The sequence below is a fragment of the Anolis carolinensis genome, chromosome 5, assembly GCF_035594765.1.
Source record: "Anolis carolinensis isolate JA03-04 chromosome 5, rAnoCar3.1.pri, whole genome shotgun sequence".
Taxonomy (NCBI): domain Eukaryota; kingdom Metazoa; phylum Chordata; class Lepidosauria; order Squamata; family Dactyloidae; genus Anolis; species Anolis carolinensis.
In genome coordinates, this window is record NC_085845.1 from 155069628 (window position 1) to 155085306 (window position 15679).

The following is a 15679-nucleotide window of genomic DNA, read 5'->3' on the forward strand; positions in this document are numbered from 1 at the left end:
TAGAGTGACTATACATCTTTTTCCTGCCTTATCCATTACATTGAGAGAAGGGATTAAGGTTGGCCTAACACAGTCTATGTGTGTGTGTGTGTGGGGGGGGGGGGGGGCTGGAACTGCGTTATACGCTTAGTATAGACCAATATCACACATTCTAAACTGCACTGAACTGCATTATATGGGTCTATATTGACCATATAATGGCAGTGTATATCCAGACAGAGAAAGTTTTGATGGTGGACGAGGGAATAGGAAGACAGATCTGGAGAGTGAAGGTGAGCTTGCTGAGCTAAGAGATCCTTCAGCCCTGCAGAGTCAATGGAACAGAGCAACTTTGTGGTGAAAGTGAGGCAACTGTTGCAAGAGGTAGACAAAGAAAAAGAGAAGGCAAAATTGTTATTTAAATACAATGAAGGTTAAGAATATTTCTAACAGCGGTTATCACAGCTTATATGGTAGATATATTTATATAAGAGTTGTCATAGCTATTGGTGTTTTGTAATCATCAGTTGGTAATTATGTCTTCTTTTCTGCTTTTCAAAATAAGGTAGCCGTATCCTTGTTGTTAGATCATCACATCTCTGAGTGAAGATAAATGTAATTCTATGCAGGTATGTATAAAGATTGCATTCTAAGCGAACAGCACAAAATATGATTGTGTTAGATGCAGGAAACAATTTGCCTAAGAAAAAGAAAGAAAACTATTAACTGTATTTGAATAGAAATTTGTAAGTTAGTCTGAGTCTGTATGCAAACGGATCTTGTGGCATAAGTTTTCATTGACTGGGCCTGCTTCATCAGGTGAGTGGAGAAAGAAAGAAGCGTCACACTGTAAGATATGTTCCAGCTTCCTCCCCGGATCATCTGCATTTTATTCTCCATTTCTGTTAATTACATGGCCACTGGTTTCCACCAGGCTTGTGCATGCACCTTTTGACATGTTCACAAAGAGGTCTACAACACAGAGTTTCATATGTGGGAAAGGTCCCTACATTCAAAATACCAGGGTGACAAACAGTTTCTGGAGAAGATCTTACTGAACAGGATGGAGAGAACATAAGTTATTACACAGTACCCGGATACAAAGCATCATAGACGTCGAATAGACTAGAACAATCTTACCACAAAAGTCACAAAAAAGTAAAGAATATCTCTCTTATGCAAAATATACATTTTTAGGATCTATTTTATGTTTTATATTTTATATTTACTGATGCTGCTTCTGTGATAGCTTCAATAAAAAATTATATTTTTACTGCCAATATTTTATATTTGTCAATATCTATAAGTTGAGGTAACAATGAAGTGAACAAAAAAATGAAAGAAAAATAAATTTTATAGAGATCTCTGGACAAATTAGTGAATGCATTTTACTCTTCTCATTTGCAGTCACAGATCTCATGTCCAAGTGAAAGGGAAACTAAAAATGTAGGCATGTTCACTAGTATTCATAAAAATATAGATATGGCAAACTGAGAGTGCAAAGACGTAGCAAAAACCCTATGCCGTTTATGTTCACGCATTACAAAACTTTGCAAAAATACAGTTGTTATGAGGAAACCTATGACAGACAGCGTTTACATCACTATTGTTAAAACATGTGTGCCTTTGTATGATCCACAGCATGAACCTACTGTAGGGACCAAGAAGAATATACAAAGAGGTGTGTCAGCCTTTTTTTCATGGAGTCTCGGAGGTGATGTCTTTTGAGTTTAGCATCCCTTGGCAACGATGGCTAAAGCTGATATTCCATGCACACACATCTTATTTACAGCTGACTCATCAATAGTGACTAATCATTGCGTCTGCTGGCAGCAGAAGCTGGAATTGGTCCTTAATCCTCATAACAAGCTCCACTTCCATAGGAAATTAGAAAGATCTCTTCAAGGCGGCAGGTGAATATCAGGGCCCATTCAGGAGGAGCAGTCTCTTTCCAGCACAATCCTTGGTATGGCTAAATTCCATTGTCCCTTTTTCAGCAGTCAAAAATCCATGATAAATTCGGTATAACACTGTAGTCAATAACAGCAGCACCAGATATTAATTCCTGCTCTAGAATCTATTTGCATATTAAGTATATACATTACGTTAATATCTGTCTACCAGTGCTCTTTACCAAAACTAAATCAATGTACATCTCTAAATATCAGAAATGTAAGTACTGATAAATACATTTTTGTACAGGAATATTCTCACATGCAGCTTATGCTATCTTATATACAGAAGAATATCTTACATGGTTAAATAGAATTCATTTCCTAACAAAACACAACATGGAAAATTCAGGGATATATTTTAACAATCTCAGGGATCTCTATGTTTTCCCCCATCTTCTATTTCTCTAAGGTTTTTATATTGTTGGGTGTTTTTCCTCACCAGCCCAAAACATCCTACTTGTGACTGCATTCATGATGTTGCATAAATAAAGCCATCTTGTTTCATTGTAAAGAAAAAGGCAGTGTAGGGAATAAAGTCCGAACACAAGAATGAATGCAGATTGGTAAAGAGTGGGATTGAAGCAGCAACCCTACTGAAATGATAAAACCACTACTGAATCCAACATTTGGGGGGAAATGTCGAAGAGGTGCCCACTAAAACGATATACAGTTATTCTTGAAATATGCATAGATACATATATCAAAAAAGTGAGGGAAGGAAGGAAATGCTTTTAGCAGCTAATCTTGTATGAAGAGAGCATTTCTGAAGAAGGCAACTGTGCTTAATGGAGACAGATGAGAAATTTGGACAGGACAGGAAGCCAGACAGGCAAGCAGGCAAACGGAAACAACACACAGGACCAAGAATTATAAGGAGAGAAAGAAAGCATTGACAGCAAAAAATAAAATTGTGAAAGCTTTGGAGTTAAGAGGTTTGAGGCTGGTCAAAAACCCCTCTGGAAATATATTGCCCTCCTGCATCTATAACAAAACCAGGTATAATATAATAAACAAAAAGAACGATAGCCTTCCATAGAGTTCTTGCTTTCACTGGGCACTCTGCCTCTGAAAATATTGAAGAACCCTGGAGGAGAGAAATGATTGTAGAACGAAGCAGCACTTGCTAACTTAATACTCCAACCCTGGATGGTGTTTACCTTTCTTTCATGTTTTGTGCCTTCCCCAAGCCATTAAGAAAGAGATCTGGCCTCTGCTTGCGTGTAACCAGTAATGACAACCTCTTTGCAGTTATCTGTGTGCAAACAACCGGAAACATTCAGAACTCTGATACATTAGGCTAGTACCAAACTTAATCAATCAAGAAGTAACATTATTGACAAAGCAAGTTAAAAATAAATAAATCAAAGAGGTCAAAAAAAGAAAGAAAAACAAGAAACAACCCATCCCCACATGCAGACCTGTTGATCATTGCTGTGGTTTCTGTGAGATGGTACAATGAAGGAAGAAGAAAAAGAAACACAACAAACCCACAAAATCCTGAGCCAATTGCGGTCCTGGTTAATTTGCAAGACGGGTGTCAGATGATGGAGACAGGATGGAGACAGCAAATGATCAGACTGAAGTCAAATTGTATGTAATCAAGACAATATTCCAGATGTCTTCAGAATGGGTTAGAGTCACAAGAAATGAAGGTCCAATGAAGTGATTATCAACTGGAAGCACACAGATTTAAAAACAAGTCCCTGAAAATAGGCTTATTTATTTATACTAGCCGGTGAAGTTACTAACTGTCCTTTTATTGCTGTTTAGGACAAAAGCAGGTAAGGGGGAAATACTATTTTAGTAGTCTGTAAGCACAACTAAGGTCTTCAGCAATCTAAGTAGCACTGCTTGCTACTGACTGTTATATCATACAATGATCTATACTTGTTTTAGTGGAACCTACAGTTAATGTTATACTTGTTTCCATTAGGTGATAAACAGCACTTCACTTTTAGTTATGTAGCCGATGGAAGTCATCTATTTTATAAGATAGATGGGATGGGAGATCGAGAACGTCTTAGAGGACAAGGTGAGCTGTAGGGTGATGTTACTGGAGACAGTCTCAGGGCATTGCCTGCCATGCCAGCTATGTTGTTTAAACTTCTGGATTTTTCATAGCCTTTTGTGAGAAAATGCACAGACATCAGTTGTATTCAACCATAAAACAGACAAACAATACAATGCAATGTAATCACAGTGGTCCTTGGGTTCTAGCAGGATAGCATTCTAAGACTGTTTCTAACAGCAGGCAAAAACGTTAAGTGGTGCTCTTCTTAACAGTGAGATTAAATAAACTCACGGTGCTTCATAATTTTGTTTAAGCCAACAGCCTCTGCTATATACAGCAAAGTTACAATAATAGCATTTAGACAATTTATTGACTCTTAATTAGAACAGAGGAAGATTGATGAAAAAATATTTGTTTGTGTGTGTGTGGTGTCAAGGCTAATTTCTGATATTTCCAACTGCATAATATTGCTTGCCTAATTGTATAAAGACATTTTCTAATCACAAATAGAAAGAACTGAATTATGTCTTATTAAAAAGCTCCATCTCCAGAAGTGTTTTATTAGGTACCTGACATTCTGTATCTAGTGCTGCTATAGTGTGGTGCATTTGCAATACTGAAGTGATTTGCAATTCATTATAATGTATGATTTATTTGTAGCTTTTCATTTATCAACATTGCATTTGTGCTATATTTGTCCAAGTGGTACTAATGAAAGAAACACTATATGACTATTTAGAAGACTAAAACAACAAGAATATATGCATTTGTATGTTATTAAAGAATATTCAGTAACATGGAATCCTGCTCCTACACAGGCTCTCTTTTCAGATGCCGATTCAGTTTAAATAAAACATTCCAGGTTTCATAAACCATGTCTAATTAACCAGAAATGAGAATTAGTGCCAAATGCTCCTCCCTCCACTCTCCCTACTACCATGACAGTGATGCTGGCTTATGGCTCTTATTTGTTAACCAACATTAAAACTTAGATTCTAAGTTGAGATCTACCCAGTATGTCTTGCTTAATAGAGCAAAACAGAAGGAAGGGAGGTGTAAGAGAGAAGCATACAGCTTTATCCACTATAACTGATGATCATCTGAATTGATCATCTGAATTGTGAAACATCACTTCAGCCTGTTGTCCAAAGACAACTAGTGTCTCCATTACAGTAGTGAATCAACGTGGGTTTTACATCACCTATCTAGGGTAGTGTTTTCTAGACTAGAGTTAGGGTTATATCCAGGGAACTGAACACAATCCTGGAATAGGGTTCAGCACCTTGGATAGGTCATCTGCATTTACTCCTTACTCTCAAGTTTTAAAACTTACTCCTAGGTAGCAGTGTACAAGATTGAAGCTACATGTTTAATCGACAATTCTGCACACATTTACCTTGGTGTAAGAACCACTGAAGTTATACAGGAATGTATATTCGATGTTTTGCTATGTTAAGATCTAATACTGAAGATGGATACTGAGAACACTACTTCCTCAACTGAAGATGTACAGTAATAACACTTAATATGTGCACTGATAACATCACTGCCTCAATTCCTGCCCAAGAGTAAACTTTCAATTATTTCGATTAGACTTCTGTGCAAAAACATCTCTGTGTTAGAAATGTTGTATAGAAAGAAATGAGATAGAAATTCAAACTATCTAGGCAAACAGTTTTGAATTTACTCATTGGGTTGTGCAAAACTGCCCTGACAATAACAATATATGTACACCAGTTTTTCCTACAAAAAACCACAAACTATAGATCACTATAATTAAAAATTAATGTGTAGATATCCTGATTTGGCCAAGGACCAACAATGCAGACAAAAGTGTTTATACACATAGATTTGCCATTGAATTTTTCATGGTTTGCCAAAGAAAGTACAGATTTAACACAGGAACAATACTCTGCTTTGTAGAACAGAGCTGCCCTGGTTCTTGTGTGGTTGGCATCAAATACTTTTCTTTCAATTGAACCACTTTCCAAAAATACAAGGCATCTTTTCCTGTATCTGGATTTTATCAAATCAGGGCTTGGGCAATTACATGAAGACTTTGTGCTTGACTGTGCCATCACCTTCTGGAATACCATTAAATTACATTAATGGGCTATTAACTGGACGTTAAGCTATCCAAAAGCAATTTTTAAAGAAATTATTATGAAAGTGACTAAATGTACATGGTCTACATTATATATATCTTCATGTGGGACAGACAAATGAAATCACAAATGGAACAACTGTCAAAAATAACAGTGGCATATTCTGGGTGGACTGATGGGCTGTTTTGGAAGCAAGCTATGGGTAATAGACAAGAAGGGATTATACATTGACTGATACAGTCTTTCCTATAGAACATTTTTTCATGTTTGCTTCATTCCAGGCTTAGTTATTCAGATGAACAGTGTTGAATGAAATTTTATAGTCTAATGAAAGAGTCCATACCTTTCCTGATCCCTCCATCAGTAGCACACGCGTAATCACCTGCTGTCAGTAGGAAACATGTTCCCCCTCTTCTGTTTTTGTCTCTGGTACTAGAGCGTCTGATTGGTGGGAGCCTTTCCACAGGTGACAGTGGCTGCTCACTTTCTGTACTGTCTTCACCTGATAACACTGGTTAAAGCACCATGCCCATTTACATCATGTAGCCAGCAAGAAAATGAAACAACACAAATAACTTGCCTGATACCCTATTACTCAATACAGAAGAGACAGAAAGAGAGAGACAGGAAGAGAGATGGTGATGTTATAGGGGTAGAATGGCAGGTCAGCATTCATTACTAAAGAAAAATAGTATAGTTGCAATCTATATTATAGAAAGAAGAGAAAGGTGTGTTATGGTTAATGTCTGCTATTGTAGAATGCTGCCAAGTTCAATACAGTATTACATTTACTGCCTTAAGTTTTCAGTATTTAAAAAGAAGTTTTGAATTTGTGGCCAGAGATGATGATGATGATGACGACGATGAAAGTAATGATGATGAAGACAAGTCCCATCAGCATCACCATCATCACCACCAACAACAGCAACATGGGTGAGGAAGGTAAATAATAAAATTTTAATTTCAGATTGTGTTTACATTTGCATTACTAAGAATAAATTCAGCAATATCAATATTGTCCCAAAGCTTGTTAATGTGTATACTACTATACTTACTGAAGTTCTAATGAGTTAAGCAGAGAGATGGGAATTATGTAACTCCATCCCAGAAGTTCTTAAACTGCATTTCCCAGCATTATTCACCTTTGGCCAAGTTGTCCTAGGGCTGCTGGGAGCTGGAATCAAATGACATTTGGAAGACTACACTTGTTCCTCTTTTGTGCTTGGTATGCGGACATATTAGAAGCTCAGGTACTTCAACAGAGATGTACCAAGACATTCTGATGCCTGAAGCAAAGGACAAGACCGCAATCTACCTCCCTTCCAATTATATTGGTATGAAACCAATTAGATCAGCATTGAAATATCCTTTTGATGTTGGCTTCCACTGAATGGAAGGACAGCTAGTTAATATAAGGGACACAGTACAAGTTATGTAGGACACACAGCTTTATTCTCCTATGACTTGCCATTTTCCCATACACTCTAGTATCTGCTTGTCTGGGACAGCTACAACTGCCTAATAGAAGAACTAGCCTTACTACCTCATCAGAAAGCAAAATTTCCCATTGTACGACACTTCCTTTTCACTTGCAGGAAGTAGCCCATCGGCTCCCATCCCACGATGTAGATCTACTTCCAGTGGGGCTTTGTAGTGCAGGTGAAGAGGGAGTGTTGTAAGGCGCTACTGCAGTAACCTGGGAGGCTACTTGTATTGCATAGGCAACAATGGGGGGAAGCAGGGCGGTGGACACTTCCCCCTGTGGGATGGGGTGAAAGGAAAGGCAGGTAATGTGGGCCGTGGGGCAATGGGTTCTCCCTACCCCATGCCAGGCTCCACTGGATTTGCCACAATGCATGCTAAATCCTGGTCTTAATGTGATGAGGTCCTTACCTGTCAGTATGTGGATGTGCCTGATTTGAGATTATAAATCACAGTTCCCTCTGTACCCCATGAGCCATGACAATGACTTATATGAGCTTAATAGCACTTCCAATTTCTCTTCTATAAATATCAAGCCATTGTGAATGGTTTATGGGATGCATTTGTCTTGGGATGAAGAGCTGCTGTAAATCAGTATATGAATGGCTTTTCTAGTTTGTTTCATAACACTGCATATTCAGATGTCATCTGCACAACCTGAAATCCTATATGGTCTCTGTGGCTCTGTGTGTATTTAATCTTGTCCTTGACTACCTCATTTACTTCAACTGAAGCATTTTTCCTTATGTGAAATACAGATAGATTTTCCTTAAGGAAAATCCAGACTGGAACAACAACAGAAAACAATGGGCTTTCCCTCCTATTCTAGGGCCCAGCTTAGGCTACTCTCTGTTAGTTATTTTTTCCACACACTTAACTCAAAGGCTAATCACATGATTAGCACAATGTGTTACTTGGCCTTTAGAAGGAAGTTCTTCATCCTTAAAGGATCACTATCACAAAAACTGATCAGTAAGGCTCTAGAAAAGAAGATGTATATTAGAATGTCTACTCTCTCGATTAAGATATTCTCATATTGATTAACTTTCTTTTTGAAAGACCTGGCTCCTCATTTTTATATTTCAGAACTCAGAGCAATTTTAACAACTACTACAATGATTTTCTAAAATAGAAATACACGGGAAAGAAAAGACACAATTGATCCATCTTATTTGTTTATATTTTCTAATGTAATAATCTATTTCTGTTTTGTTTTGTGTTTTCCAGGCTGTATGGCCATGTTCCAGAAGTATTCTCTCCTGACGTTTCACCCACATCTATGGCAGGCATCCTCAGAGGTTGTGAGGTACATACCTCACAACCTCTGAGGATGCCTGCCATAAATGTGGGCGAAACGTCAGGAGAGAATACTTCTGGAACATGGCCATACAGCCCGGAAAACACACAACAACCCTGTGATTCCGGCCATGAAAGCCTTAGACAACACATATTTCTGTTTTTCTAATTGCTCCATCAGTTAGGAAAACATAAAACACAATTGAATCACGTAAGCTAACAACTGAAGATATGACATCAGGCTCACTATATCTTCACCTGTCAACACCTAAAGAGTTTGAATAAAAGCGAAAAGTGAGTTTTCACTCTGAATGTTATTTAACTAAGCACCAGCCAGGCACTGAAGGAATTAATATATACTGTCCACTGAACAAAAAATGTTTCAAAATAGTTTTTTTTCCATTTTCAAATTTAGCATTTCAAAACAAAAACAAATATCAACCTCACAAAAAATCCTCTAAATAAACACTTACAATTGGCTATTTACTGGGGAATATACTGTTTTAAAATGGATAACATTGTAACTTGGTAGCAGTAGAATCACAAGAATCAGATAATAGGTATTCATTTTTTTTCTTTAAAGAATATATCAATGGTACTAGAAGCAGACTACTTTTTGTTCTTTCTCTCTCCAAACATTAAAAATTCAATATTTTAGAAGATTTGTTGATCATCAAATAATTTATAATTGAAGATCACAATTTTGTTGACCTTTAGCTGAGAGAAAATTCCATTAATCTCTCTGCGGCTTGTTTCTAAACAGATATGTAGACAATTGCACAATTAATGCAATTATGAAAACTTTTGAAACCCTAGGGCATACATTAAATTGTCACTCAGCCAACAGGATTTCCATAAATGCTGACATACCATTTGGCTGTTGAAACAGAGGATTTACTCTGTTATGACTAGGAATTGGATTTAGACCCAGTTTAAACTTCTATCAATGTTGTTACATCTAGCCTATAAATTCCTTATACTGTACTTCAATACCATGTGCCTCACAGCCCAATATCTGGACAGATGGAAGCAAAGGCTCTGGGTCCAAAATGTATGAACATGCATTTCAGATCATGGTTTGAAATATAGTTAACCCTAATCCAAGCAAATTTTTAAAATTGCATGAATGACTCATTGTGGGATATTTCTAATAATGTATGGAATCCTAATAAGTATTGTAAGATGTAAAAATGGCCCACATCGCAGGAGTCTTTATGAGGGTGAATGAAAAATATTCCACCCAAATGTTATCAATCAGCCCTCTTTATCTTTTATTTCTTTGCATAACATTTATAATCAACACAATTGTTGTGTGACCAAAATGCTAGTTTCTTTAATAAAACATGTGCTGCAGAGACCTATTTGAGATACACATGGTTTTTCATAATATACCCTTGGAAGACAATCATACTCAGCCATAAGTGATTGCCTATGATATGATGAAAATGTGTGCAAAGTGGCTGAAATATAGGAGCATTGTTTATAAATGTTCAGGTGACAATGTTGTTAATGCATATTTTTAGGTCTAGATCCAAGTGAATTATCAAGCAGTGTGACTGGTGGATTCAAATATCACACCTATCTGAAGAAGGGATAACATCTTGTATGTATCCTAATTTTGGTAATTGCTTCAAATTAAGGGCCTTACTTAATCAAAATTTAAGACAGTTATTTTGAATTACAACTCTTATGATGTCCCATGGAGCATGCTACCTGCAAAAACCTGGAATTTACAGTGCATAAAACTAACTTTTTCAGGTTCAGGATTTCCTGAGCAGCACTTTTTCCTAAGGTTCAGGATGATAGTGTTAAATGTGAAGAAAAAGTAAAACAAAAACCATGGGAAAAGCTGTAAAGGGTGCTGCCATTACACAATCAGTAAATGTTATTTCAAACACAAAACAACAATTACTGTCTGATTTTTTGAATCAGGCACATCGCATTCTAGTCTAGAAAAAGAAATGCTATTCCTGCGATCTAGAAAACACACATCTGTTACATATTTCACTGAATGCAAGGCTAAATTAACCATCCATGTTTAGATGAATGCTTATATTGCTTTTTGTATTTCACGCCACCATGTGGCAGAGGCAAAGCAGACCAAAAAGACAAGGCAGACCACGCAAAACAGCATGAACATCAACAAAATGAAAGCACAACAATAAAGTCACAACCATGCAAGGAAGAAAGCAAAACAGTTGTACAGTGCAAAAGTCAAAAGAAAGAGTAAATGTCACCAAGAAAGCAAAATAATGAGGAAGAAAAATTAAAGGCAGTTCAGCAGTCACCATATACAGCTAGCAAACACTACAGATTCAGCAATGAAAAGACATGGGAACATTATTCTTATTCTTCAAATATTTTGTCATTTACAAGACTGACATAAATGAACAGCGGGTGAGGGAGAGGTATGTGATCTATCTTCTCTAACTGCAGAAAGATTAGATGCTTTCTGATGCTTTGTACTGCCAGACATACCAGACATGCATTTGGGACTGTGTCCTACCTGACTTATTGTGTTCCATCAGTCGATTGTCTTTTCCCAGACAAACATCCCCCTGTGTGCTATTGCAGGCCATGTTCAAGTCTGTCTTGCAAAATATAGGGGAGCTTGCCTGAGGAGCAGGTGGGATATGCTTCTTTCTCTTTCTAGGAAGCTTCTGTTTTGCCATAGCCAGAGAATAGTACATTCCAAAATTGTTGACAATAACAGGCACGGGCATGGCTATGGTAAGCACCCCAGCTAAAGCACACAGCGCACCTACTAGCATGCCTGACCAAGTCTTTGGATACATGTCTCCATACCCAAGAGTGGTCATGGTGACCACAGCCCACCAGAAACCAATAGGAATGTTCTTGAACTCTGTGTGTGCACTAGCTGATGGGTCATTGGGTCTGGCACCTATTCGTTCTGCATAATAGATCATGGTGGCAAATATCAACACTCCTAATGCCAAAAAGATTATCAGAAGCAAAAACTCATTTGTGCTGGCTCGGAGGGTGTGACCCAGTACCCTGAGGCCGACAAAATGTCGGGTGAGCTTGAAGATTCGCAGGATTCTCACAAACCTCACCACCCTGAGGAAACCGAGGACATCCTTAGCAGCTTTGGAGGAGAGCCCGCTGAGGCCCACCTCAAGATAGAAGGGCAAAATTGCCACGAAGTCAATGATATTCAAGAGGTTCTTGATGAATTCAAGTTTGTTGGGTGAAAAAACAACACGGACTAAAAACTCAAAAGTAAACCACACCACGCAGACTCCTTCAACATATGTCAGAGCAGGGTCCGTCTCTATTTCATACTGTAGAACTACCTCGGAACCATTGATGGTTGGCTCTGTTTTGTTCTTGATGGTATTGAACGCTTCATGGGTTTCCAGGCAAAAAGTTGTGATTGAAAGTAGGATGAAGAATAAAGAGGCAAAAGCAATGAACTGTAGAGACAAAAGGGGGAGGAAATATTAGAACTAGATAATAAAAATGAAAAACAGGATGGAAAACATAACCAACAACATCATCTAGCTTATCTTATATTACATTTTAGTACAAAGATTTGAAGTCAGTTTTCACCAAGGCCCCATCTACATTGACTATTTAGGTTTGCATAAATTTGGATCAGCCCCATAGTGGTTACACAATACATGGGGCTGAGCTATGGTAATACAAGGCAAGACTACATTAGAAAACAATTGGGCTGGTTCCCAACCAGAATCAGTTGCAGCTGTCCCAACTGCCATGCTCATGTCATCCCATGTCATGACATGGGATGGCAGTCCCCTTTCCCTCTCAACCCGCGTGTTGCAATGATCCCTGGCCATGACATGGCACTTAGCTTTTCACTTGCTCTGAAGATGAACCAGAGGGATGGAAAAAGAGGGGAGATTTCCTCTCCTCCTCCCTCCCTTGGTTCCTGATGTTAGAGTTGATGTCAGAGCTAGCGACAGGGAAAAGATAGGTGTAATGCCAAGCCTCGGGACATGGGGGGCAAAGAGGAACACAGAAGGTAGCTGCCCCACAGCACTACACCATGCTCAGTGCTGCTGGGTGGTAGGGATTCCATCTCTCTTCCTTTGTGGCTGAAGGAGTCTTTATATGGACTCTTCTTGGTGATGATCCAGCATGCAGCGCACCAGATCAGCATCAACTCAAGGGTCAGTGTAATGTGTTGTAAGACAAGTAGTACGATATTGCTTAATGTTGTCCATAAGTACACATGAAACTGACAATTTCAACATAGAAAGATCAATGGGAAGGGGAGCAGTGACTGGGAAACAGTAAATGGACAATCCACACCTTGCACAAAAGAGATTAATAGTTATTTTTTGCTCACAAAATATGAAATATTTCCCTATTTGATCAATGCTAAAATATAGGAATTTCCTATAGCTTAGAAAAATGGTATAGCTCTTACATGTACTCTGCTCAAATAATAAATTGTTGAGTTCAACAGAAGATGTCTGTACCTTTAGGGCATTTTCCAGATCCATGTGTTCCCTCCTCCCTAAGGCACAGGTGTTCATGGAAAACCCAGTAATTTTACTGGGAAGCACACCGTTTCTCTGAAATTGTTTGACATACTGTCAACAACTTAATTCCACTATGGACCATGTGCCTGCTTCTGCCTCACCAGATTCCCGCCAAAATCCCTGTGGTTTGTGCCACAACTTCATCAGCAGCACTAATTTTGGTACAGTAGAGTCTCACTTATCCAAGATTCACTTATCCAATGTTCTGTATTATCCAAGGCAGTCTGCCTTTTAGTAGTCAATGTTTTTGTAGTAAATGTTGCAATGTTTTGGTGCTAAATTCGTAAATACAGTAATTACTACTTTACTGTGTATTGAACTGCTTTTTCTGTCAATTTGTTGTAAAACATGATGTTTTGGTGCTTAACTTGTAAAATCATAATGTAATTTTATGTTTAAAAGGCTTTTATCTTAATCCCTCCTTATTATGCAACATTTTCGCTTATCCAATATTCTGCCAGCCCGTTTATCTTGGATAAGTGAGACTCTACTGCAGGGGTCCTCAAACTTTTAAAGCAGAGGGCCGGTCCACGATCCTTCAGACTGTGGAGGGGCCGAATTATTATTTGAAAAAAAAAAAAAAAACCAAGTTCCTATGCACACTGCACATGTCTTATTTGTAGTGCAAACAACAACAACAATGAAAGAACAATACAATATTTAAAAATGAAAACAACTGCAACCAACATAAACCTATCAGGATTTCAATGGGAAGTGTGGACCTGCTTCTGGCCAATGAGATAGTTAAGTTAATTAGGATTGTTGTTGTGTTATTTCAGACTTTGGGTGAGCCTAAGTCTAAAATTGGAGCCTCCGGTGGTGAAGTGTGTTAAAGCAGCCACATGACCTTGGAGGTGTCTACGGACAACTCCAGCTCTTCGGCTTAGAAATGGAGATGAGCACCAACCCCCAGAGTTGGACACAACTGGACTTAAAGTCAGGGGAAACCTTTACCTTTATCTTTTAAGTCTAAAATTAATTATTTACTACATTTATTTATTACATTTATATCCCGCCCTTCTCACCCCGAAGGGGACTCAGAGCAGCTGTATGTACATACAATATTGTTATATTGTTAGCATATCACATTAGCATTATATATTACTATACTGAACTATACCACTATACTGTAATATTATATGTAATATATAACATATAATTAATATTATTATTATATGGCATTATTATTAGTATTATATTGTATAAAATTATAATATTATTATCAATATTATATGTATATACAATATATTATATTATTTAAAATGATATAACAATATTATATTATAAAACTGAGGGCGGGGGCCAGGTAAATTACCTTGGAGGGCCGCATCCGGCCCCCGGGCCTTAGTTTGGGGACCCCTGCTCTACTGTATCAGGAGAAGAATGCAAGCCTCCTAAAAGTCCCAGGATAATAAATGCAGCCATTCAAGCTGAAGAAGAAGCTCTCACCTGATTTAAATTATGACAAACAATGAATCATAATGAAAACCTATTTGGATTTTAATGACTCGCAAATTCTCACCAATCTGTGAAAAGCCCACTTTCCATCAGATTAAAATATGCAAAGCAAAGGTTTTGTGACACTGATACGTACTAAACAAACAAAACAACACATTTTCTACTTACTCCAAGTCCTTTTTAGGTCACTGTTAAGATGCTACAATCAAGGCTTAAATTAAATCAGATGTACCAGCAATGTTCATAAATGCACAAGGATACAACCCTGCAAACTTCTGCTAACGCAAAGGATATGTCCCAAAATTAAAAATGTCATTCATGACTAAGATTCTTCTCAAAGGAAGCAATGAGTAATTTTAGCAGTTTTCTTCCCACGGCAAAGAAGTCTCTAAAAACCATGCAGTTTTCAAATCTTATTTACAATTTGGGGCTTCTTCTGCACAAAATTTACACATGTCTGTTTTGGACCCAAAACAGCAGTTTCTAAACAGGAAACCGTATTCCCTGTATATAAAATCACATTTCCTGTACAAAAAATAATATTTCTAAACCATTCATATTTCATATGAGGTATACTTAACTTTATCAGTAGACTTTAGGTCGGTGGTTCTCAACCTGTGGGTTCCCAGATGTTTTTGGCCTTCTACTCCCAGAAATCCTAACAGCTGGAAAACTGGCTGGGATTTCCGGTGTGCCTTTGAGTAATTAGCTTCACTAGATACTCACCCCCAATTACAACCCACTACCAGCTATTGCACTTTATCACTGTTCCTTGCCTTTTAAGTTTTAGTGTTTTATTGATATTGCTCTTCTGCCCCTATTTTGACTGCCCTTACACCATCCAGGGAACCCTACTCAGAGTTCTAT

At 37.8% G+C, this 15679-nt stretch overlaps 1 protein-coding gene across 11 annotated transcripts in view; it reads right to left on the reverse strand.

Moving 5' to 3' along the window:
* Window positions 1–834: 834 nt before the first annotated feature.
* kcnc2 (potassium voltage-gated channel subfamily C member 2) overlaps window positions 835–15679 on the reverse strand; it is a 151687-nt gene continuing 136842 nt past the window's right edge. For 5 of the 11 annotated variants that reach the window (XM_062982629.1, XM_062982631.1, XM_062982632.1 and 2 more), the window contains exons 3-5: window positions 11335–12262; window positions 6394–6561; window positions 835–4056 (exon numbers count right to left, since the gene is read on the reverse strand). In XM_062982629.1, the coding sequence (XP_062838699.1) occupies window positions 3920–4056; window positions 6394–6561; window positions 11335–12262 (1233 nt within the window). In that variant the 3' untranslated portion in view covers window positions 835–3919. The remainder of the gene's footprint in view (window positions 4057–6393; window positions 6562–11334; window positions 12263–15679) is intronic. The other 6 variants (XM_062982634.1, XR_010006762.1, XM_062982637.1 and 3 more) reach the window with 6 other exon arrangements.